Source organism: Gekko japonicus, unplaced genomic scaffold, assembly GCF_001447785.1.
Source record: "Gekko japonicus isolate JY-2015 unplaced genomic scaffold, Gekko_japonicus_V1.1 scaffold1959, whole genome shotgun sequence".
Taxonomy (NCBI): domain Eukaryota; kingdom Metazoa; phylum Chordata; class Lepidosauria; order Squamata; family Gekkonidae; genus Gekko; species Gekko japonicus.
The window spans coordinates 266,833-290,431 of record NW_015174897.1 but is presented as its reverse complement, the minus strand read 5'-3'; the positions used below and the strand labels follow the sequence as shown (position 1 = coordinate 290,431).

Here is a 23,599-nt window from a genome sequence, read left to right as displayed (position 1 = left end):
AATGAGTTATGCTAATGAGTTATGCTAATGAGCACCTGCACCTCTTTTTCTATGAAATGACCCCTGGATAGCTGACAGATGTCTGCCTGACCACCACTGTAGTTGGTGCACAGGGACAAATGGAAGGAGACCCATGCGCCCTCTAAGCTATGGAGTCTTGTGAGCAAAAATTCAACTTTGTGAGCGACTGGCATTCCAGTTGTGAGCAGGTGATTTGGCTGCTGCGTCAATTAATTTGCTCTGGAGCCCCTCCTTCCAGAGCTAAGACAAAAATGTCTGAGCCAGAGGCTCACACAAACTCATCTTAGAGGAATCACTGAAGGAGGCGCTCCTTCAACTATCTGCTTTGCCTTCAGAAGGCTCCTGTTCAATTCCTGGCGTCTCCCTTAAAACGGATCCAGTAACATCAAACCAGATTCCAGGAAATTCTCGTCGCTTCCGATAAAACCTCCGCTTCACTTCCAACGCCATATAGGCAGTCATCAGGCACTTACTCTCATAAAGGCGTCTCCTTCACATCTGCTTGCCAAATACACGTTTCGCTTTTCATTGTTCCTTCTCGCTGGCTTCGGTCTCTCGGCTATAAATTGTATTACCTGAACAGGGAGTGAAATGCTGCATAATTCTACTGGTCGGATAGATTCCTGGAATTGAGAAGACCTCACCCTGCCAACAAAAGTCAAAGCGATGGTATTCCCAGTAGTAATGTATGGCTGTGAGAGTTGGGCCATAAGGAGGGCCGAGTGCCGAAGAATAGATTCTTTTGAACTACGGTGCTGGAGAAGACTCTTGAGAGTCCCTTGGACTGCAAGGAGATCAGATCAGTCAATCCTAAAAGAAATCAACCCTGACTGTTCCCTGGAAGGCCAGATACTGAAGCTGAAGCTCAAATACTTCGGCCACCAATCCCGATCCTTCCAGGGGCCCTCCCCCGCCTCGGAGTCACGCGCGGGGTGGGGGGGAGGTATTTCTCCAGGCCTTACCTCTGTAGCCACACATACAGAGATTTTTGGCTGTAGTGGGCGTGGCCATCTCTGAAGCCAGACGGGACTCCGTTCCTGTGGGTTCCTCCCCAAAAATAGCCCTACTCTCAACTTTCCACAATTAAGAAAGGAACATCTGTCCATCAAGCTCCCGTTTTGATATATTTATTTCCTTCCCTATGATCCCCCCCCCCCGGAATTAAACCCAAACAAATGGTGACCATATAAACTAAGCTTGTTATTCCAGTTTGGTCCTTGCATCTGTCCAAGTCCAACAACTTTATTTTGCTGTATGCTGATTTGCTGCTCACCCTCTGCCTGTATGTATGGACTGGCAACTTCTATTTCAAAGTATCTGAAGAAGAGTGCATGCACATGAAAGCTTATGCCTTGAATTAAACTTTGTTGGTCTTAAGGGTGCCACCGAACTCGAACTTTCTGCTGCTTTGGACCAACACGGAGACCCACCTGAATTTATCTTCACAGTTTAGTCTATTTTGGGGTGGATCGAGGTGGGGTAGCCCTGTTGGTCTGAAGCAGTAGAACAAAGTTTGAGTCCAGGGATACCTTTAAGACCAACAAAGTTTTATTCAAAATGTAGGCTTTTGTGCGAGCACACACTTCTTCAGATACCGGAAGTGGGCGCGCACACGAAAACTTATACTTTGAATAAAACTTTGCTGGTCTTAAAGGTGCCACCGGACTCCAACTTAGGCTGCGGTCACACACACACTAAATAATCCACTTTCAATCCATTTTCAAACTGGATTTTTACCGTGTGAATTGGCAAAATCCAGTTGGGAAGTGCATTGAAAGTGGATTCTTTTGTGTGCATGACTTTTGCTTGATGATCACTATTCAAAGGACGCCTTGGGTTTCCCCTGTTTTTGTTTCCTTGTTGTTGGTGGAAAAGATGCTGAAGTAAACCAGAGAGACCTCTCTTTTAACCCCACCCTGGTTTTAAATTAAATTAAATATTTACACGATTCTTTCTCCCCCACCCTCCACCCTCTGGGCCGGTCTATAGAGGAGACAATCGGACAGGAACCGGAAGTGAAGGTTCCACAGTACACTCGTCTCCTATCTCTTTGGCCGACGTGCGGCTGCGCAGAGAGTCTGAGTCGCGCCTCGTTACCATAGCAACGAGGGGAGGCCCATCCGCAGACGGGCAGCCTTTCCCATGTCGCTGCCGGAGCCTGTCAGGAGGCGGCTGAGCTCCTTCAGTCGGACCGTCTTCACCGACAATAACCGCACCGGTCCCGACAGCCGAAGCGACGACAACCTTCCGGGTGAGCGTCGCCCTCCGTTGCCAGCGACCAAGATGGCGGCGGCATCGCCGCGGTCGGCGTATGCCAGGAACAATTCTGGAGGGGGGGGGGGTTTGCCAGAAAGTAAAATGGAGGCTTCGGCTTCGGCGCAGAGCTTGGACCTCTAGATTCGGTGGTCGGGCGCAAATGCAAAGAGCCCAAAGGGGCGCCCTGGGGAATTCCCACGCTCTGGGCTGAAGGATGCCATTTCTCCCTCGCGGGCCCCCTCCAGCGACACGGACAGGGCACGTTTACCCAGGAGGAGGAAGACTCACTGAATCCAATGAGATTTTCCTCCCCAGGCAGAGTGGTTGGGATTGCAGCCTGAATTCCTCCAAAGGTGTAACATTTGCAAAGGGAAGAGCCCAGGGCGCACCTTTAAGACTAAAAAAGGTTTATTCTGGGGATCAGCTTTTTGTGTGCTTTGCACACTTCTTCAGATACAGTGGAATGGAAGTTGCCAGTCCATGCATATAGATAGGTAAAGGTTCCCTTGCTCGAAAGCCAGTCGATTGCGGTGCTCATCTCCGTTTCCAAGCCGAAGAGCCAGCGCTGTCCGAAGACGTTTCCGTGGTCATGTGGCCAGCATGACTAGACGCCGAGGCGCACGGAACGCTGTTCCCTTCCCACCGAAGTGGTACCTATTTATCTACTTGCAATTTCTTGCTTTCAAACTGCTAGGTTGGCAGGAGCTGGAACTAGAGACGGGAGCTCACTCCGTCACGCGGCACACTCGGGTCTCGAACTGCTGAACTATTGACCTTCCATAGCCTGCAGTTCAGTGTCTTAACCACTTGAGCCACTTGAGTGAACAGCAAATTAGCATACAGAATAATAAAGCATGCCCACGAAAGCTTATATCTTGAATTAAACTTTGTGGGTCTTCAAGGTGCCCCCGGGACTCGAACTTTGCTCTGCTGCTTCAGACCAACGCGGCGACCCCACCTGAATCTATATTTGCAAAGGATCCTTTTATTTATTCTTTTAAAAAGCCAAACAGCGGCCTGACTTCAGTCCAAGTATCCTGGCAGCGTCACACTCTAAAGCAGAGGTGTCAAACTCATTTTTTACGAGGGCCGGATGTCACTTTGTCGGGCTAGGCCATGTGCGCCATAAAATGTAAGGCCAGGTACCAGATATAAACTTTATAAAGAACACAGGCAAACCCAATTAACAGTTTTACTTTTTAACTCACAAACAGGGCTTTTTGGGTAGAAAAAGCCCAGCAGGAACTCATTAGCATAACAGGCCACACCCAACAGCAGAAACTCATTAGCATAGTAGGCCACACCCTGACAGCACAGCACATTAGCATATTGGGCCACACCCCCATGTCACCAGAAGTGTGGTCATCCAGCCACACCCACCTTTTGCTTCTTATTCTGTTTACCTTGTTTGTTGCCAAAACCCAGGGCTTTTTTCGTAGCAGGAACTCCTTTGCATGTTAGACCACACACCCCCAATGTAGCCAATCCTAATGAGTGTCTGCTGTTGGGTGTGGCCTATTATGCTAATGAGTTCCTGCTGGGCGTGGCCAACTCCGGAGCCAGCCGGAACTCCGTTCCTGTGCGTTCCTGCCCCAAAATAGCCCTGCTCACAAACAAAAGCAGTTAATTCCTGCCAGTGAAAGCAACTGATTTACTGGGGAACCCACAACACCCCCCAATAAATGTATTTAATCATACCCAAGATTAGGTTTTCCCCCAAGGGATACCGCAAAAGAGGAGGAGTTTACATTTCCATCCATACCCGTTGCTTGCGGCTGGGTAAGAGTCCGGGCCTTATGTTTGACACCCCTGCTGTAAAGTGTGTGGATGTATTGGAACTGAATGTACTGCACTGCTCACGTTAAATGTTTTAAATTGGTTTTATTGTGTTATCTGATATTATTTATAATTGTATTATAATTGCAACTGCTGTAAGCCACCCTGAGTCCATTTGTGGGAAGGGCAGGATATAAATTGAAATAAGGAATGAATGAATGAGATCAGGCTAGCCTGGGCCATCCAGTTTTCAAGGCAAGAGATGCACAGAGGTGGTTTGCCATGGCCTTTCTCTGCAGAGCAAACCTGGGCTTCCTTGGTGGTCTCCCACCCAAGTACTAACCGGGGCCGACCCTGCTTAGCTTCTGAGGTCTGATGAGATCGGGCTAGCCTGGGCCGTCCAGGTCAAGGCAGCCTGTAGCGTATAAAAGAGAATTCCAGAAGGATGGCTGCATTGTAGCCAAAGTAAACCCAAGTCTTATTGAGATATATGTCAGAGTGATAGAGGTAGCAAGCAGTTACTATAGATCAGTTTGATCTGTTTGTCAGACCTAGCTGTCAGGCTAGTAATCATGTAATTACAGCCAGGTGTTTTCTAGCAGGTGTTACTCTTTCAGGGCTTGTTAGCGTTAGTGACTGCATCACCCTGTTAGAGATTGGCTGGGGTTTAGCATAATAGCTATCAGCTTAGTAAACTGGATGGGGACTTAGTTCTCATAGACTAAGGCACGACATGCTGTTCAATAGCCTGTAAATATCTCTGTATGTATTCACCTTTATAACTATATAAACTCTCTGTGCACCTTCATAACTGGTCAGTCTCCCACTTCTTATTCACAACACCCAATAAGTCTAGCATTATCCCAGACTTTCTTGATCTCATCAGAACTTGGAAGCTATGGAGGGTTAGCAATGGTCAGTACTTGGATGGGAGACCACCTAGGAAGACCAGGGTGGTTAAGCAGGGGGGGGCAGTGGGTGATTCTGCATTGGGTTCTCCCGCCATTGTTTTATGAAACCCCTGTTGGAACAGAAATTCCTTTCTGCATTCCATGCCGCTTTTGCTTCCTTTGATCATCGGGTTTTATGGTACCCTCTACAATGCATGCTGCTTTTGCTTCCTTTGATCATCGGGTTTTATGGTACCCTCTGCAATGCATGCCGCTTTTGCTTCCTTTGATCATCGGGTTTTATGGTACCCTCTGGAATGCATGCCGCTTTCGCTTCCTTTGATCATCGGGTTTTATGGTACCTTCTGCATAGATTTATGGCTGTTCGGGGGTGACTTTGCAGTCAGTACGGCGTTGGCCCCGGGGTATTTGAATGTGGTTTTGAGCTGCACTTTTCCCTCCCAGTTGAGAAAACGTGGAGCGAATGCCAGATGCAGAATCGCCCAGTGGCAAAAACCACCTCTGCTCATCTCTTGCCTTGAAAACTCCACCAGGTGGAACTTCATGGGGTTGCCGTGAATGGGTCTCAGCTTGATGGCACACTTTGCTTTAATGGCCCCTTAAAAGCTAACCAGATCTTATTCGAACTAAAACTTAAATGGACAAGAGCCCATTTTTTCAGGGGTATCAAAGCGGCTTTAGTTTTGAACGACAGCTAGAAGGTCACAGCCACAAATATGGTAACAGAAAGAGAAAACACAAAGCTGCAAAAGCATGCGCTTATATAATTACAAAAGATATATATTCATTCACACCAAGTGAAAAAATACAACAGTTTATTGTCTTTTGAAACAATCAGAACAGTTCATCTCATTAGACGGTGTAACAGGTAAGTAAAACCATAACGGTATGAGTTGTTGACGAAAATCTCCGGAGTTCAAATTCCGTTTCGAAGAGACTTCCTCTGAACGTCATCAAACTTTTTTGAGTGGCAACAAACAACAAGATGTTTTCTTTGGTTTCCATTAAGTATTCATTCCAAACTGTTAGTATCCTAATCCATGATCTACAGAAATCTACTTAGACAGGCACTAGATATTCCCTAGTAACACCTTCTGCCCGTCTAAGTAGATTTCTGTAGATCATGGATTAGGATACTAACAGTTTGGAATGAATACTTATTGGAAACCAAAGAAAACATCTTCTTGTTTGTTGCCACTCAAAAAGCTTGATGACGTTCAGAGGAAGTCTCTTCGAAACGGAATTTGATCTTGGAGCGGAGATTTTCGGAACGGAACGGAGATTTTCGTCAACAACTCATACTGTTGCGGTGCGGTGGCTCAGGGGGTTAAGACGCTGAGCTGCAGGCTGTGGAAGGTCGGTAGTTCAGCAGTTCGAGACCCGAGTGTGCCGCATGACGGAGTGAGCTCCCGTCTCTAGTTCCAGCTCCTGCCAACCGAGCAGTTCGAAAGCAAGAAATTGCAAGTAGATAAATAGGTACCACTTCGGTGGGAAGGTAACAGTGTTCCGTGCGCCTCGGTGTTTAGTCATGCCGGCCACATGACCACAGAAATGTCTTCGGACAGCGCTGTCTCTTTGGCTTTGAAACAGAGATGAGCACCGCAAGGCTAGAGTCGGATTCGACTGGCTTTCGAGCAAGGGAACCCTTTACCTTTTACCTTACACCATCTAATGAGATGAATTGTTCTGATTGTTTCAAAATACTGTAAACTTTTGTATTTTTTCACTCGGTGTGAATGAATATATACCTATTTTTGTAATTATATAAGCGCATGTTTTTGCAACTTTCCTTCTTCTTTCTATTAGTTTTGAACGAGCCACGAGGCACCCGTTACAGAAGAGAACGACTCTCCAGTGACTGGCAGGCCATTTCTTTGTCTCTCCAGATAATGAACTCGTCTCCAGTTTGCCGCTGCAGATGGCCCTCTATTTCAACCTTTGCTTTTTCCCGTTCTGGTGGGTGAGTAGCGTTGTCATGCTACAGCTGAAGGTAAGCCCTGAAGGCAGTTTGGACCTTAACGTTTCCAGAAAGTCAGTTCTTGTCTCCTCTCTGCAAGAGAAGGACTGTTATAGGGTTTTTTTGGGGGGGGGAGGCGGTATTTTTTGGGGGGTGTGCAGAGGTCATTTCGGGGGGGATCGCGGGGGATCGCGGTTCCCCCAGGGTAGTAGGAGGAGGCAGGAGAAGAGGGAGGGTAAGTTGCTTCCTCCCTGCCTCTCCCCACCTCTGCCTGCCTGGGGCCAGGGAGGGCCTTCGCGGGGCTTCCTTGCACTCCCGCTGGCCTTGCAGGTCCACCGCTGGGCCCCTCATGGGGCTCGGCAGTGGAGCTGCAAGGCTGGCGGCGGCGGCCGGGACCGTTGGGGGCGGGGTGTGTGGCCTTATGACACACTTCCGGTGATGTCAGGGGGTGTGGCATATGCTAATGAGTTATGCTAATGAGTTCCCCTAGCTCTTTTTCTACGAAATGACCCCTGAGTGTGTGTGTGTGTGTGTGTGTGCTTGGAAGTCATGATTGACTTTTGCTGACCCCTAGTGGGGCTTGGGCGTTCAGAGAAGTGGCTTGCTGTTGCCTGCCTCTGCCTCCCAGCCCTGGTATTCCTTGGAGGTCTCCCTTCCAAGTACTTGCCAAAGGTCGGCCCTGCTTAGCTTCCGAGATCTGGTGAGATCGGGCTTGCCGGGGCTATCCAGACAATTGGATATTGACTTATCCCCAGCTTATTGACTTATCCCCAGCAATGCCAGCATTGATGTCAGAAGATGGCAGGTAGAAACGTGTAGCGTTTGTCAGAGAGGGATTTAGACACAGGTCGTTTGGGGAAAGCAATGGTTAGACCAGGGGGCAGACATTCAGTTTACCGCGAGGACCTTTCCTGGCGCCTGCCGAGTGTTTTTAGAAAGTGGGAGGACCTTTGCCTAGCAGGTCCTGTGACTGGCCGCTGGGGATCTGATTGGCTGTGTATATTTACATTTAAAAATTGCTTTGGCAACAGTTGCCACCACAGCACAAGCGTCTTCACGGTATAACTGAAGAGCAGCGGTTATGCGTGCGAGAGAGCGTTTTCAAATACCGTGTTCATTTTCAAAGGCAATCCTGTTCAACAGCTTCCGCCTGAAACGCCGAAGAGTTCATATAAGCGCTATGCGTAACTCCATTCCCTGACTTTTTGTGGTTGGCTCCACCTCCTGCCTCAGCCATATTGTATTTGAACCAATTACCCCGTGTCAGAAGTCCAAAGGTGCCCCCGTGGGCCAAAAAGGTTGGGACCCCTTGGTGTACAGGGTGAATTTCAAAAAGATTAGCTTGCTGTCGGTCTGATCCTGTAATTTTGCACCATTTATTTATTTATGTCATTGATGAATCGCCCAATCCCTACTCTTGTAGAGCTCCGGGGCGATACACGACACAGTTAAAAACATTAAAAAACTATAAAATAAGTTCGAGGGAAAATGAGGTACCTTCAAAAGAAGAAATCATAAATGGACAAATTGACTTTAATTTTGAGGGGACAAAATGGAAGCTTTGAGAATCCATGGTCGAGGTTTGACAAATGGATGGAAGAATATACGAAACAAACCATTTGGACATACAACCCAATCAGAAGAACATGTGAACGATATTCTGAACTATAGGCAAAGGCTTATTTAAAAATATATGGTGGGAAAAATAAAAGTATAATTAGATAATGTATGAGGTAACTCGATAGACAAAACAATGATGGAAATGGTACCCCCGATTTTATGTATGTTTGTTTGTGTTTGTTTTCTGTTTGTCCTTTAAAAATAAAATTGTTTTTTTAAAAAAAACCAAACTATAAAACAAGTTCAAAAAGTATTAGTATTAATACACTCTTTTTTTTTAAAATCAAGTGGCAAAAATTACAGTTTTCTCCCATTTCCGGCCTGTGATTGCCTCGTGGGGCAAATAAAAACACTCTGAGGAGAAGGAGAATAAAAATCATGTGGACACTCCTGCCCTGCCTGAGTTCTGTTTATAGACTTCTGCTTGGTTCGACAACCCACAGATCCTTTCGCATGGTTCATTGAATGCCCCATCTTGTCGATTGTATCGACTCTGCGTAATCTGCCCTGAGTCCAAGCGAGAAAGGCGGGCTATGAATCACGTAAAGAAATGAAAATAAAATAAATAAGATGCCTGTGTTAAGTAGGGACTGCATTGGCCAAGCTGAGTATTTATTCCCCCCCCCCTTTCTTCTCACTTCCAGTACCCGGTCTTACCAGATTACTACAAATTCATCCTGGTGACAATCATGATAATAAGTTCTCTGATAGAGGTGATCCGTCTGTACCTGGGATACATGGGCAATTTACAGGAGAAGGTAAATTCACCAGCTTGGAGAGCTGGATACAGATCAGGGCCAGGACCCCGGGAAAGGTTATAGGTTGGATCCAGATGGAATTTCCCAGTGGCAGACTAGAACTCCTGCACTACAGCCCCTGATGTCCACAAAATGTTGCTCCTGGGGGAATGACATATGGGGTGGGGGGGTGTGTGTGAAGTGGGAACAGAGATCAGTGGAAATTGCTAATACAGTCTGGATCCAACCCTTTCTTTCCCCATTCCTATGCCTGAAACCAGCCTTTCCAGGCTGCTATGAGTCCAGGGAGAGGGGGGGGGGGAAGCGGTAACCATCTCATTGAACAAAATGCATTGTACAAATTAAATACTGGAGAGGGGCGGTGGCCATTGCTCCTTCTAAGCTGTGGAGTCTTGTGAGCAAAAATTCTACTAGCTACTGGTATTAAAGCTGTGAGCGAGACATTTGGCCGCTGCATAAATTCGTTCGCTCTGGAGCCATCCCTTCCTGAGCTCAGACACAAATGTGTGAGCCGGAGGCTAAAAAGACTGTGAGCTGGCTCGCACTAACTTAGCTTAGAGGGAACACTGGCGGTGGCCCAGCGTAAGTACTCCGATTCTAACCGGCATCTATACCGGCTTAAATGCCCCATCTGAACGCACCCTTTGACTGATACCTTTATAAAATTACGGATTGGCAGTAGGCTTGCAGAAGGGAATCACTGTAACTCTAAAGCACAAGGAAGGTGGCTTGTAAGACTTCTGAATTCTCCATTGGTCTGCCATCTCTCCTTGGCTGTTTCAAATTCACTCTAAACTTAGGTAGTGTTCTATCTGAAGCTTTACCTGAACATAAGAACATAAGAGAAGCCAATGTTGGATCAGGCCAAAGGCGCATCCAGTCCAACACTCTGTGTCACACAGTGGCCAGAAATACCAGGTGCCATCAGGAGGTCCACCAGTGGGGCCAGGACATTAGAAGCCCTCCCACTGTTGACCGCACCCCCCCCCCAAGCACCAGGAAGACAGAACATCCCTTGCCCCAGACCGAGAGTTCCTCTCTATACCTTGTGACTAATAGCCACAGATGGACCTCTGCTCCATATGCTTATCCAATTCCCTCTTGAAGCCGTCCATGCTTGTAGCCGCCACCACCTCCTGTGGCAGTGAATTCCATGTGTTAATCACTCTCTGGGTGAAGAAGGACGTCCTTTTATCTGTTCTAACCCGACTGCTCGGCAATTTCATGAAGGGCCCACGAGTTCTTGTCTTGTGGGAAAGGGAGAAAAGGACTTCTTTCTCGACCTGCTCTATCCCATGCATAATCTTGTAAACTTCGGTCATGTCACCCCTCAGTCATCGGAACAGCCTTGGTGTGTGTGTAATATATAGTAAGACGAGAAGGGCCCATGGCTTAGTGGCAGAGCATCTGTTTGGCATGCAGAAGGTCCCAGGTTCAATCCATGGAATCTCCAGTAAAAGGATTTGGCAGTAGGTGATGGGACAGACCTCTGCCTGAGACCCTGGAGAGCGGCTGCCAGTCTGAGTAGGCAATATTGACCTTGATGGACCAAGGGTCTGATTCAGTGGTCATTTCCTGTGGGAGCGCACAGGAGCGGAGCTCCGGCAGTAAGGAGCCCAGGGGGCGGGCACATGCAACAAGCTCCACCCCCTGCTCCCAGCAGCCCTCAGTCAAACCAAGAAGCAGCCAGGTAAGTTGCAGAGCTCCCCCTGGCCCAAAACAGTCCAGTGGCACCTTTAAGCCCAAGTCTTATTCAGGTACAAGCTCTCCCTCCTCTTTGAGGACAGATCTGCACGTTCCCCCCCGCCCTATAGCTAGCAATCCAAAACAGTCCAGTGGAGCCTGAGCGGTGGGTGTTGCCTTCTGACACACTTCCGGTGATGTCAGGGGGTGTGGCATATGCAAATGAGTTATGCTAATGAGCTCCTGCACCTCTTTTTCTATGAAATGACCCCTGGTCTGATTTAATATAAGGCAGCGTCATGTGCATCCAAAAAAAGAAACACACCTTTGTATATGCAGAATGTGTAGCCCACAAGGTATCATCAACAGGTTCTGTACAATGTCCTTAAACACAATAACTGCAACGGACATAAATGTGCTTAAAATGTATGTTGGGTTGTGTTTTTCCTACTTAAGACAAGCTTGCGAGTTCCACCACCACCACCTCCCGCTTCTTCTCCCTCCTTTGCCTCTAAGGTTCTTTTTTGTTCTAGCTTTTGTTGTCTGTGTAAGTTCCTTCCCAGAAAAACCCTACAAGATCACCCCAAATTGCCAAGATCACCCCCAGTTCCCCTCCCGCTGTCATGGAGCAAGACAAATACCACCCCCACCACCGCCCCCTCGCCTTTCGGAGCAACTAAAACGCAATACTTTTCTGATTTATATTTTATTAATTTTTAACGGTTTTCAGTACAAACATTGCACTGAAATGTCATACAGTAAGATACAGATTGTCAGCAAAATCAAGGCAGTATGGTAACATATTTAAACATAACTGAACCGAAGAATTTTATGCATCAATTTGTGTAACTTATCCAGTCAAAACTCTACATCTTTACCCTAATATGAATCAAAAGGCGAGGTCGATAACCATTTGTGGAATTCCACCCTGTGATTTAAGGTATTCTAGTGTACGCAGGGCTATTTTTGGGCAGGAACGCACAGGAACGGAGTTCCGGCAGGCTTCCAAGTTGACCACACCCAGAAGGAACTCATTAGCATAATAGGCCACACCCAACAGCAGAAACTCATTAGGATTGGCTACATTAGGGGTGTGTGGCCTAACTTGCAAAGGAGTTCCTGTTCCAAAAAAAGCCCTGGGTTTTGACAACAAACAAGGTCAACAGAATAAGGAGCAAAAGGTGGGTGTGGCTGGATGACCACACTTCTGGTAACACGGGGATGTGGCCTAATATGCTAATGAGCTGTGCTGTCATGGGTGTGGCCTAATATGCTAATGAGTTCCTGCTGTTGGCTATGGCCTATTATGCTAATGAGTTCCTGCTGGGCTTTTTCTACAAAAAAAGCCCTGAATGTACGTAGCCAGATTGTGGAGAAATTGGGTTCTGTAGAAGGTTGAGAGAGGCTGGCAGGCAATCGCTGTCTCTCCCCCCCCCCCACGCCCCCTCCTGTTTGTTTGTTGTTCTCCCTGTCACTGCTGTGAAAACAGAGAATGACATTGGGCCAAGATGTCTGCCTGCAAAGTCTGATGATGACGCTTCACTCTCTTGGCAGGACCCACCTCGAAAGCAATCGCAACCACAACAACAGCGACGGGGGGTCCTTTCTGCGGAAGAGATGAGAAGGCAGGGGAAAGGACTGGAAATCTGGCAATGAAAAGCTATACCCTGAACTCTTTGTGAATTGGTCTTTTTCTCCGCCAGGGTTTGCTCTTCAGACTTTTGACAGACTAGACTAGATAGACTGATAGGCTTTCTTTGCTTTCATTCTTCTGGCTTTTTGCTGTTGTCAGGGTGGCGATATATGGATACCAATTCCCTTTTCTCTGCCTAGGTTCCCGAACTGGCCGGCTTTTGGCTCCTGAGTCTCTTTTTGCAGCTGCCCTTAATCCTCTTCCTGCTTCTAAACGAAGGCCTGAGGATCCAGCCCCTGGAGCGAGCCGTCCATATCGTCTTTGTGGTCTTCCTCGTTTTTCAGGTCGTCGTGGCTTTCCTCGCTCTCAAAAAAATGGTCAACCAGCTGGCCACTCGTTTCCGCCTGCGCGAATTTGACCGCCTGGACAATCCTCTCCCCTCCGGTCGTCAGGGCGGGCCAAAAACGAGAGCGGAAATTCCATGGGCGGTGGGATCCCCCGCGGAAGGAATTCGTCCCACCAGTGTTGGGTGGGGGTCCGCCGTGAGGGCGTGACGGTCCTGTGGAACCATTCCCTGTCAAATGTTTCCCGCTGTCTTCGTTATTGGTGTTTCTTGGGATAGATAGCAAAAAAGCTGCTCTTCTCCGAGGCAGCTGAGATAGGAAGTTCTCCTGCCGTGTTTCCATTCTGGGCTGATCCAGATGTGTTGAAAAATGAAACAGTGTGGTGTACGTGCTTGTATCGTTTTAGACATGGAATTTAGCAGGGAATTTAGTTTTCCATCTGGTCTCACTCATGGTACCTTTCAAATGTAATCCATGTGGATTTTGCATTCCCCCTGTAATATTATATTACGCATTCTTCCATGGGCATTCACCCACAGAAGAAAATTGTTGTGTCTCTATCAGCTCTCTGACTCCACATTATTTTTGGACACTTGGCAGGCAGGGTGCGCGTGGGGACTGTTTTGTTTTAAACCTTGTGTCCGGAAGAGGTGGTTTTTTTAAAAACACGTTTCAATAACAGTTGCAAAGGAATGTTTTGTATATACTTTTTAAAAATGTTTAAATTACAGTCGCAACACTTGCAAAGGAATATTTTGTATAATTTTTTTTTAAGTTTGAATTACAGTCGCAAAGGAGTATTTTGTATAATAAAATGTATTTGAAGCAAACTTTGATTCGGATATGGCAAACTGTGGCGTTTTCTCATTAAACAATGATCTGCAGGTGGTAGAGTGCTCCCTCACTGATTGCTAGGCAGACTTGGGAAGAAGGTCTTCTGAAGCGTTCTTCTAAAGGTAAAAGGTAAAGGTTTCCCTTGCTCGAAAGCCAGTCGAATCCGACTCTAGGGTTGCGGTGCTCATCTCCGTTTCAAAGCCGAAGAGCCAGCGCTGTCCGAAGATGTTTCCGTGGTCATAATGTGGCCGGCATGACTAAACACCAAGGCGCACGGAACGCTGTTACCTTCCCACCGAAGTGGTACCTATTTATCTACTTGCAATTTCTTGCTTTCAAACTGCTAGGTTGGCAGGAGCTGGAACTAGAGACGGGAGCTCACTCCGTCACGCGGCACACTCGGGTCTCGAACTGCTGAACTACCAACCTTCCACAGCCTGCAGTTCAGCGTCTTAACCACTTGAGCCACCGCAGCTCCTTGTTCTTCTAAAACATGAAGCCAAAATCGGCATGAAGAGTCTCCACCAGGAGGAGTTCAGGAGGAACGTTGGAAAGAGCCATCGTGTCGCCGACAACGTATGCCAGCTCCATGTGGCTTTCAAGGCAAGAGACATTCAGAGGTGGTTTGCCATTGCCTACCTCTGCGTAGCAACCACTGGACTTCTTTGGTGGTCTCCCACCCAAGGACCAACCAGGGTCGACTCTGCTTAGCTTCTGAGATCTGATGAGATCAGGCTAGCCGTCTGGGCCATCTAAATCAGGGTGTTACGAATTTTCCATACGAACCTTTTTTCCCTAAACTACAGTGATGGCAGAAGAAAGGCCCATGAGCTTGTACTCTGCGTATCCGTCAGACCAGTGCCGGATTTACGCATAAGCTAAATTTTTTTTTTTTCTTTAAATTTTTTATTAAGCAAAAACTTGATAGATAACAAATATTACATCCAATTACGACTGATCTCCAGACTACAGAAATCAATGCCCTTGGAGAGAATGGCTACTTTGGAGAATGTACTCTTTGGAGGGATTACACTCTGCTCAGCTCTGTGGGATTATACCCTCCTCTTCAAGCTCCACCCCCAAATCTCCAGGAATTTCCCAACCCAGAGTTGGCAACCTTAGCTCTGTTACCCTAATTGGTTACTTTTCTAGGCATGAGCATATTTCTTGCAACAATCTGGATCCTGAAAATGCAGAGCAGAACAGTGTTCAAATATTGCTCTTACAAGCAGTAACCCCTTCTCTACATGCCCTACAGCTGTCTACAAGGGGGACATGCTATGGTTTTTGCAAAACATTTTGTGTAATACAGTGGTCTTTAACCTTTGATACACAACCAGCCCCCAGGCACACCACATTATCATTAAATGCCTCAAGGCCACAATAAAAAAAAATATTAAGGCAGAAAACAGCACTCCAAACAAGGCAGTTTTTAGAAGTGTATTTATGATATATGCATACAATACAATGACCATCATCCAACTCCTCAGCTTTGGTTTCTTTACTTGTGCTGCTTTTAAAAGGAGGGGAGGAGAAATCTGGCGTTTCATCCTCTGCATGGGGAGAGCAGCATAAAGTAATTCTCCTTTGCATTCTGTACCCTCCTCCCCAGGCTCCACCCCTAACCAGTGCCGGATTTACACATAAGCTAAATAAGCTACAGCTTAGGGCCTCGCAATCTGCTGGGGCCTCAAATAAAAACACAATATAAAAAATGATTTCAAATATTAAAAAGGTGTATATATTTTAAATTTTTCTGAGACCAGCTGATGTAATTTAAAACAGTAGGGGGCCTCTGGGTTTTGTATAGCTTAGGGCCTCAGCAAGTCTAAATCCGGCCCTGCGTCAGACACCTCTCAGCCAGTGTTCTCTCTAAACTCCAGTGTTTTGAGCAAAAATTCTACCTCATGCGCGAAAAAAGCTAGTAACGTTAAAAGTTGTGAGCGAGTCTACATTTGGCTATTGCATAAATTAGTTTTTTAGATAATTTCCATAACCTTGTAAAAATCTCAGAATGAATTCTTTTAAACTATATTTAAACTATATTTTAAAAAATAATTTAAACATTATAAGAGAAAACAGAATCAAGTCAAATTTCGTTAAAGAAAGTGTTGTCCTCTATGGGGGTAGACCAGGCCTCCAGAGAACAGGCCTACTCTTCCCTTTCCGCTATATTGGTAGACCTGGCCTCGGACTGTTGCCCTGCGCTAAGCCTTAGAAAACATACCAGCACTTAGAGGGGGGGAAACTCTTGCAGGCTACTTTGTTTTGTTTTAATGGAATGTGACAAATTACAGGTCAAGTATAACAGAGGTGGAACAATCACTGTCAGAACCCTGCTTAATCTAACAAACAGGAAGTTACTTAAGTGTTATCAACCTGCCCAAATGACTTATTTATTCAAATATTTATATCCCACTTTTCTTCTGACTCAAGGCAGCTTGCAAATCATATCAAAAATCATACTGGGGGTGCAAAAAGAAAACCAACTTTTTCTGGCTCCATTATAGCCTATGGGGACCATTATAGTCAATGGGCCTCATAGGTTATAATTGGGAATTGATCCAGGGGTACCTGGGACTTGGAGGGGGTGTTTTTTGAGGTAGAGGCACCAGATTTGCAGCATAGCTGCTGGTGCCTTTCCTCAACCCCCCAAAAAAAAGTTTCAAAAAGATTGGATCGGGGTCCAATTCTGTGGGCCGCAGAAAGAGCTGCCCCATCCTCCATTGTTTCCAATGTCAGAACCCTGCCTAACCTAACAAACAGGAAATTGCTTAAATGTTATCAACCTGCCCAAACTACTTATTTATTCAAATATTTATACCCCACTTGTCCTCTGACTCAAGGCAGCTTACAAATCATACTGAAAACCATACTGGGTGTGCAAAATTTTTTTTTTCCTGGCTCCGTTATAGCCCACAGGGACCATTATAGGCAATGGGCCCCAAAGGCTATAATGGAGAATCAATGCAGGGGTATCTGGGACTTGGAGGGGGTGTTTTTTGAGGTAGAGGCACTAAATTTGCAGCATAGCTGCTGGTGCCTCTCCTCAAACCCACCCACCCTGTTTCAAAGAGATTGGACCAGGGGGTCCAAATTCTGTGGGCTCCAGAATGAGGTGCCCCCATCCTCCATGGTTTCCAATGCAGGGGAAAATGCCTTAGTATGAGCAGAAGCTTAAAATCCCTGAGCTGGAGCTAAACTTTTGTGTGCCATCACCCCCCAGGACAACTTAGAGGGAACTCTCCTCACGGCACCTAGCCTTTCGAAAAGGGCCAGCACGTGCTCTGTGCCAAACAGTGTCGGCATTTTTAGGTAATTCCTATAAATAATGACTTTGCCAAGCACGCACCTGTAATGTCATCAGTTTGCTTTCATTCATTCACGCAGGACCTGCCATACAGTTCCCAAGGGGGGCACCTTTTATGGAAAGCGAAGGATCATTTAAAAGGATCTGGCAGTAGATGATGTGAAATACTTCCTCCCGAGACCCTGGAGTGTCGCTGCCAGCCTGAGTAGGCAATACTGACCTTGATGGACTGATGGATCCGATTCAGTATAAAGCAGCTTCATGTGTGCTCAGTGCTGCCCCCTCTCTTTCGACCAAGAGATCGCGGTAGATGTCTCAAGAGAGACAGTGGGCCTTCCCGGCCATTACACGATCTCCGCTTAAGTTTCTTTTTTCTTTGGTGAGTATTGTGTGTGTGTGTGCCTGGAAGCTTGGATGTTTCAGAGAAGTGGCTTACTATTGTCTGCCTCTGCGTCCCAGCCCTGGTATTCCTTGGAGGGCTCCCTTCCAAGTACTTGCCAGGGTCGACCCTGCTTAGGTTTCCGAGATCTGACGAGATCCAGTTTGCCTGGGCTGCTTAAGTTTCGGAGCCAGTTTGCTGTAGTGGTTACGAGCGCGGACTCTAATCTGGGAGAACAGGGCTTGATTCCCCACTCTTCCACATGCAGCTGCTGGTGTGACCTTGGGTCAGTCACAAGTTCTCTCAGAGCTGTTCTCTCAAGAGCAGTCCTCAAAAGAGCTCTCTCAGCCCCACCTACCTCACAGGGTGTCTGTTCTAGGGAGGGGAAGGGAAAGGAGATTGCAAACCGCTCTGAGACTCCAAGTGAAAGGCGGGGTATAAATCCAATCTTTTCTTCTTTTTCATGCCATTTCTCCTCTTTGCCTGTGGCACCCTCTCTGTTCCTTTCGACAGTATAATTGTGTGCCCTAGTATGCTGCACTTGTGTACCACCAGATCAATGCGATTGCAGCATGGAGCATCAACTGCAGGTTGGGTTTAAAGTGTTTGATCAATGTTTGTTTGTCCACCATGCTTGCATTAGACAGTGGACATAAGGTTCGTTAATACCGATGAGCCCTGACCTGGGTAGCACAAGCTAGCCTGATTTCATCAGCTCTCGGAAGCTAAGCAGGGTCAGCCGCGGTCTGTATTTGGATGGGAGACCACTGAAGAAGTCCAGGGTCGCTATGCAGGGGCAGGCCATGGCAAACCTGGGTCGTACCACGGAAGAGTTGTTTCAGGTTAGTTTGCAAATGCAGCAGAACTGGCATTGGTTCACACTTTCTTTTTCTTTTTATCAAGATGCATTTACAGAACAATACAAAAGTGGTCTCGGGACATTGCCATGGGAATTGATGCTCTGTACAGCTACGGACGCCCTAGAGAGCAATTAGCATGCCTAAGTCCCTTACTGTGACAATATTGGTGCCTGGTTAGAGTGCTAAATTTCATGCAAGAGTACCGGCGGTCCTCTCTCTCTCTCTCTCTCTGTTCTTTTCTTCCTCGGTTATCTTAAATAGATAATGTTGCGGCTTTCTTTCTTTTCCCCCTTGGGGAATCTATTTTATTTTGTTCCACATAGTTGTTATGAGATTCAAGACAGTTTAAAACTTGGGAGCGATTAGCATTATGGAGGGGAAGTTTTTGGAGAGATACCGGCGCATTCGGTATGACCAATTTGCAGGTTCATTTCTTGACTCTCCCTTATCATTAATGGCGATCTTCAAGGGGCATAACCTTTTTTTTAATGGAGTAAACGTTGGATTTTCCCCTTGATGATGAGAAAACGGCTGCTGTAACTTGACAAGGTTTGATGCGAACCCCTGGCACGTCTTTGTGTCTCTGGCCGGCTACCTGAATGAATGTGAAGGGAAGCGTCAAACCTTTTCGAGGAGGTGTCAAAGTCACATAGTAGCAGCCCGAGAAGGCAGAATGGGCAAAATTAAAAGCGGTGGAACGGGGGGGGGGAAGCAAATTACAAGAGAACGAGTGATAAGACGACACAAAAAGGATTAGACGGGTCGGTCGCCGTCTGCAGGATCCGAGTGGAACACAATCGAAACTCTATCACTGAGTTGGGACAGCCCTAGGATATAAAAAGACAGCAATGAAGGGAGGCCCGAGATTATTTGCTCTTTAATATTGAATTTTCCCCCCTCCCAGAAGCACAGGCCATGAAATATGATCGCGATAAGCCCAGATTGAAAACACAGGCATGGAAGAAAGAAAAGAAGTCTCGAAGGGGTGTGTGTATAAAATTCGCGGGGAGAATAATTTAGTTTGGGGCTAACCATCGGAAAAAGGGAAATTGGCACAGGAATTAGAAAGGGAGAGCGGCTGGACAAGATTTGCGTGAGACTCAGGTCGTAGTCTTTCTAAGCTCGGTAGCAGTGCTGTTAAGTGCATGAATCTGACCTACATAAGGTGCTATGAACCACAGGATATGTAATTGTTTTGTGCATGATTCCTAAAGCCCTGACCTGGTTGGCCCAGGCTCGCCCAGTCTCACTGGATCTTGGATGGGAGCCCACCAAGGAATTCAAGGGTTGCTATGCAGAGGCAGGCAGTGGCAAACCACCTCTGCTCATCATGCCCTCACCTGGGTGGCCCAGGCTAGCCCGATCTCACTGGATCTTGGAAGCCAAGCCTGGCCGACCTTGTATGGGAGACCACCAAGGAAATTCAGGGTCGCTACGCAGAGGCAGGCAATGGCAAACCACCTCTGAATGTCTCTTGCCTTGAAAACCCTATGGGGTCATCATAAATCAGCTGCAAGTTAACAGTTCTTTCCACCACCACCACAATCTCTAAACTCTGCTGTTAAAGTTACTCATTTATATGTAACAGTATGTTCTGAGAGCAAGCTGGGAAGGAGAACCACATTTTATAAGGTATAATTTTGAGTACTTTAAAACTAATAGTGCAAGCCTGAAGTATCCTATATATATAGAAGCCCTAGCATATTGGCACTTTCTGGCTCTCCCATTGACTGTGCTGTGCGCTCCACCAGCCATTGGCCCATCAACTGCCACTCTAGAGTACTCATGTGCCATTGGTTGGGTGCTGGGTCCACTCCTCTCCCTCAGTCGCTGCCGGCTTAGCCACTCTTTCTTGTCCGAATAAACTGCCAAAATTCTGAAGATGCTTCTACTGATGAAGATGCTTCTACTGCTGCCTGGCTCCTCCTTGGCTGGCTGGCTACTTTTCCCTCAGTGGCTGTTGCTAGGCAACCAAGCTTGGTTCTGTGAGCTTAGAGGGAGCATTGGACTCCATCCTTCAAAACATCCATTTTCTCCTGGGGAACTTATCTTTGTTTCCTGTAGATGAGCTGTAAATTATTTATTATTATAATTACTTATTTAATAAATTATTATTGTTATTGCTATTATCATACCCCGCCCTATCCCAGAAGTGATAGGGGGGTTTCCAATAGGAATTATCCAAACACCTACTTAAGGTGGCATCCACACACCATTGGATACTGTAATTAGCAGAGTGAGAGCCTTCTGAGTCCACAGAAAGTTTAGAAAGGCACAAGTCTGCTTAGGCCCAGGCTTAACCCCCGGATGGCCTAGGCTAGCCCGATCTCGCCAGATACCGGAAGCTAAGCAAGGTCAACCCTGGTTACTACTTGGATAGGAGAACACCAAAGAATCCAGGGTTGCTGTGCAGAGGCAGGCAATGCCTCTACCCAGATCTGGATAGCCCAGGCTAGACCGATCTCATCAGATCTCATAAGCTAAGCAGAATCAGCCCTGGTGAGTACTTGGAAAGGAGACCACCAAAGAAGTCCAGGGTTGCTACACAGAGGCAGGCCATGGCAAACTGCCCCTGTTAATCTCTTGCCTTGAAAACCCTACGGGGTCACCATAAGTCGGCTGCGACTTGACAGAAGTCCGCTTAGGATTGCTGCCGCAGTCCGTGTGATTTTGAAAAGTGCTTACGTTTGCCTTTGTTCCCTGTATTTGAATACTGTGTCGATCCCTACGGGGAACTGACACGGCGGCGTAAATGACTGGTCCTATCCGGGAGCGCTCTTTCAGGACTAGTCGGGAGCCCTGTGGGCTCAGATAGTCAGAGGAATCATTTGGCGACGAGGGTTTGGGGCCGAGAGGTTCTAATGCCTCCGTCGGTCTGCAGGCAGCCAGATAACCAAGGGACGAGATTGTGGTCAACTGTTTTCTGATTACATATGTGCATTTGAAAAAACAATGCACTTGGGGATCGTGTAGGCAGGGAAGAAGGGTTTTTAATTTCCCCATATGGCCTGCTGCCACAAGGCCATGTCTGTTTGCTGTTTCTGATACCGCCGCTGGTTAATAAAAAGCCAGCGTTTTCCAGATTGGCTGGCTGCCAATTCGAAACAGAAAACCTTCTTGCTGCTTTTCCGAACAACGTACCTCGGGGGCCTGACCCCTCCCGCCCTAGAGGGACTGAATTCGCTTCTGTAGCATATGAAAACTTTTTTTTTTTAAAGAATGTTAAACCTGAATGGGGAAAAACCCCGGGAAGTGTACATTAGAGATGCAACCGGTACGATGCAGCAGTGGGTTTTTAGTAAGAAAGGAGTTACAATTCCACCGAGCTTCTTGGGAAAACGGTTAACTTAAATGTAAAATCATCAACCGCTGCAGAAACCCAATTTAAAAAAAAGATCTAAAGGGGGGTGTTTTTTTTTTACTTTATTTCCAATAAACAGAAAAAAAATAACGGGGGGAAAACTTAAAATCCAGCAATGAAATAAGATTTTTAAAAAAGAAAAGGGGGGGAAAGAGATATACATAAAGACGATCCACACAACAGTTGTGGTGTGGATCTACGCATAGGTTTCTATAAACAGTTTCCAAATACCTAAAAATAAGTACAGATGCAATTGCCCTCTATATGCCATGTGTTCAAATGTTGATAGGGTTGTAAGATCTTCTTCGCCACTTGCGTAATTTGTTCTTTGAAAATGCCGAAGTTAATTCTCATCCCAGGAAATGCCAGGCTCGCACAATAGCTCCCGCACAACTTCAGTTTTCCCTTCTTTCAAAATAACACTCAGTCCCCAGAGTTTTAAAAACCCCTTCTGTAATATCTTTGTGCCTCGAGTTTGGTTTATTGGTTAATCCACAGGGTTCCTATGAAAACCCCGGAGCTGGCTCATAGAGGAATCTCAAACCACAGCCGTAAATTGGAAAGTAAATCAAAGAGACCCAACGTCAAAGCTTCTAAATCGCATCATGATATTGAGACAGCATTAGGGATGCAGGCCTCCAGGTGGGACCTGGGGGGTTAAGGTTAGGGTTACAGCTCATTCCCAGATCGATCCAGGCAGGTAGCCGTGTTGGTCTGAAGCAACAGAACCGAGTCTGAGTCCCCAGTGGAACCTTTGAGACCCACAAAGTTTAATTCTGGGTATAAGCTTTTGTGTGCAGGCACACTTCTTCAGTTATCTGAATAGTGACATAAGATCCTTATCTCGCTACAGATAAGCCTTATCTCACTATAGATAGCAAGCCTGGCCAACCCAGGGGTTACTATTAGTATACTAATTATAGTACAAAAAGGTAAAAGTTCCCTTGCTCGAAAGCGAGTCGAATCCGACTCTAGGGTTGCGGTGCTCATCTCCGTTTCAAAGCCGAAGAGCCAGCGCTGTCCGAAGACGTTTCCGTGGTCATGTGGCCGGCATGACTAAACACCAAGGCGCAGGGAACGTTGTTACCTTCTCACCGAAGTGCTACCTATTTATCTACTTGCAATTTCTTGCTTTCGAACTGCTCGGTTGGCAGGAGCTGGAACTAGAGACGGGAGCTCACTCCGTCACGCGGCACACTCGGGTCTCGAACTGCTGAACTACCGACCTTCCACAGCCTGCAGTTCAGCGTCTTAACCACTTGAGCCACCGCAGCGCCTTACTAATTATAGTATTATACTATATTACTAATTATAGTATTGGAATACTAATACTGAAACTGAATCCAGCAAAGACGGTGGTCCTGTACCTGAGCCTTGGGAGCTTGGGATCGGGAATCAGGCTCCTAACCCTTGATGTAGGGCTGCCGGTTCCCGGGGGGGGCGGGGGGGTTGCCTGCTCTAAGGGCCCCTGACCTGCCGGCCCAAATCTGGCCACCAGGGGGAACCCCGCCTGCAAAGTGGGAACACTGGCTGCAATGTCATTTGCCTGTCGCCAAACCCAAGAATAGCAACTGCAGCTATACAGAGTGAAGGCCAAGGCAGGAAGCTGCCCCCCCATACCACAGGCTCAACCTGAGGCAGTGATTACCACAGCCAAGTGAAGAGGGGAGGGTTGGGAACATAGCAGGAGCTGAGCAGGAGGCACAGAAGCTGCGAGAAAGGTGCAACTTTGACTTCACACAAGCTCCGGTGCGTTGAATGCTGAAGGCTCCGTGGAAGAGGCGGGACTGCAGCAGCCTGACCAGTCAGCTCACAAGTACTCTAGGCAGGGCTTTTCAGGCTTCAGTAAAGACTGATCGTTCAGCACTAGCGCTGCCTCTTAAAAGCAGACCTTGC

The 23,599-nt window shown here is 47.0% G+C and overlaps 1 protein-coding gene across 1 annotated transcript; it reads left to right on the top strand.

The window, feature by feature from the left end:
- Positions 1–2,113: 2,113 nt before the first annotated feature.
- TMEM17 (transmembrane protein 17) lies at positions 2,114–13,169 on the top strand. Its single transcript, XM_015424970.1, has 4 exons — positions 2,114–2,272; positions 6,851–6,954; positions 9,186–9,299; positions 12,816–13,169. Exons 1-4 carry the CDS (start codon positions 2,164–2,166, stop codon positions 13,167–13,169), a joined length of 681 nt encoding a protein of 226 aa, XP_015280456.1. The 5' UTR covers positions 2,114–2,163.
- The last annotated feature ends 10,430 nt before the right edge of the window (positions 13,170–23,599 follow it).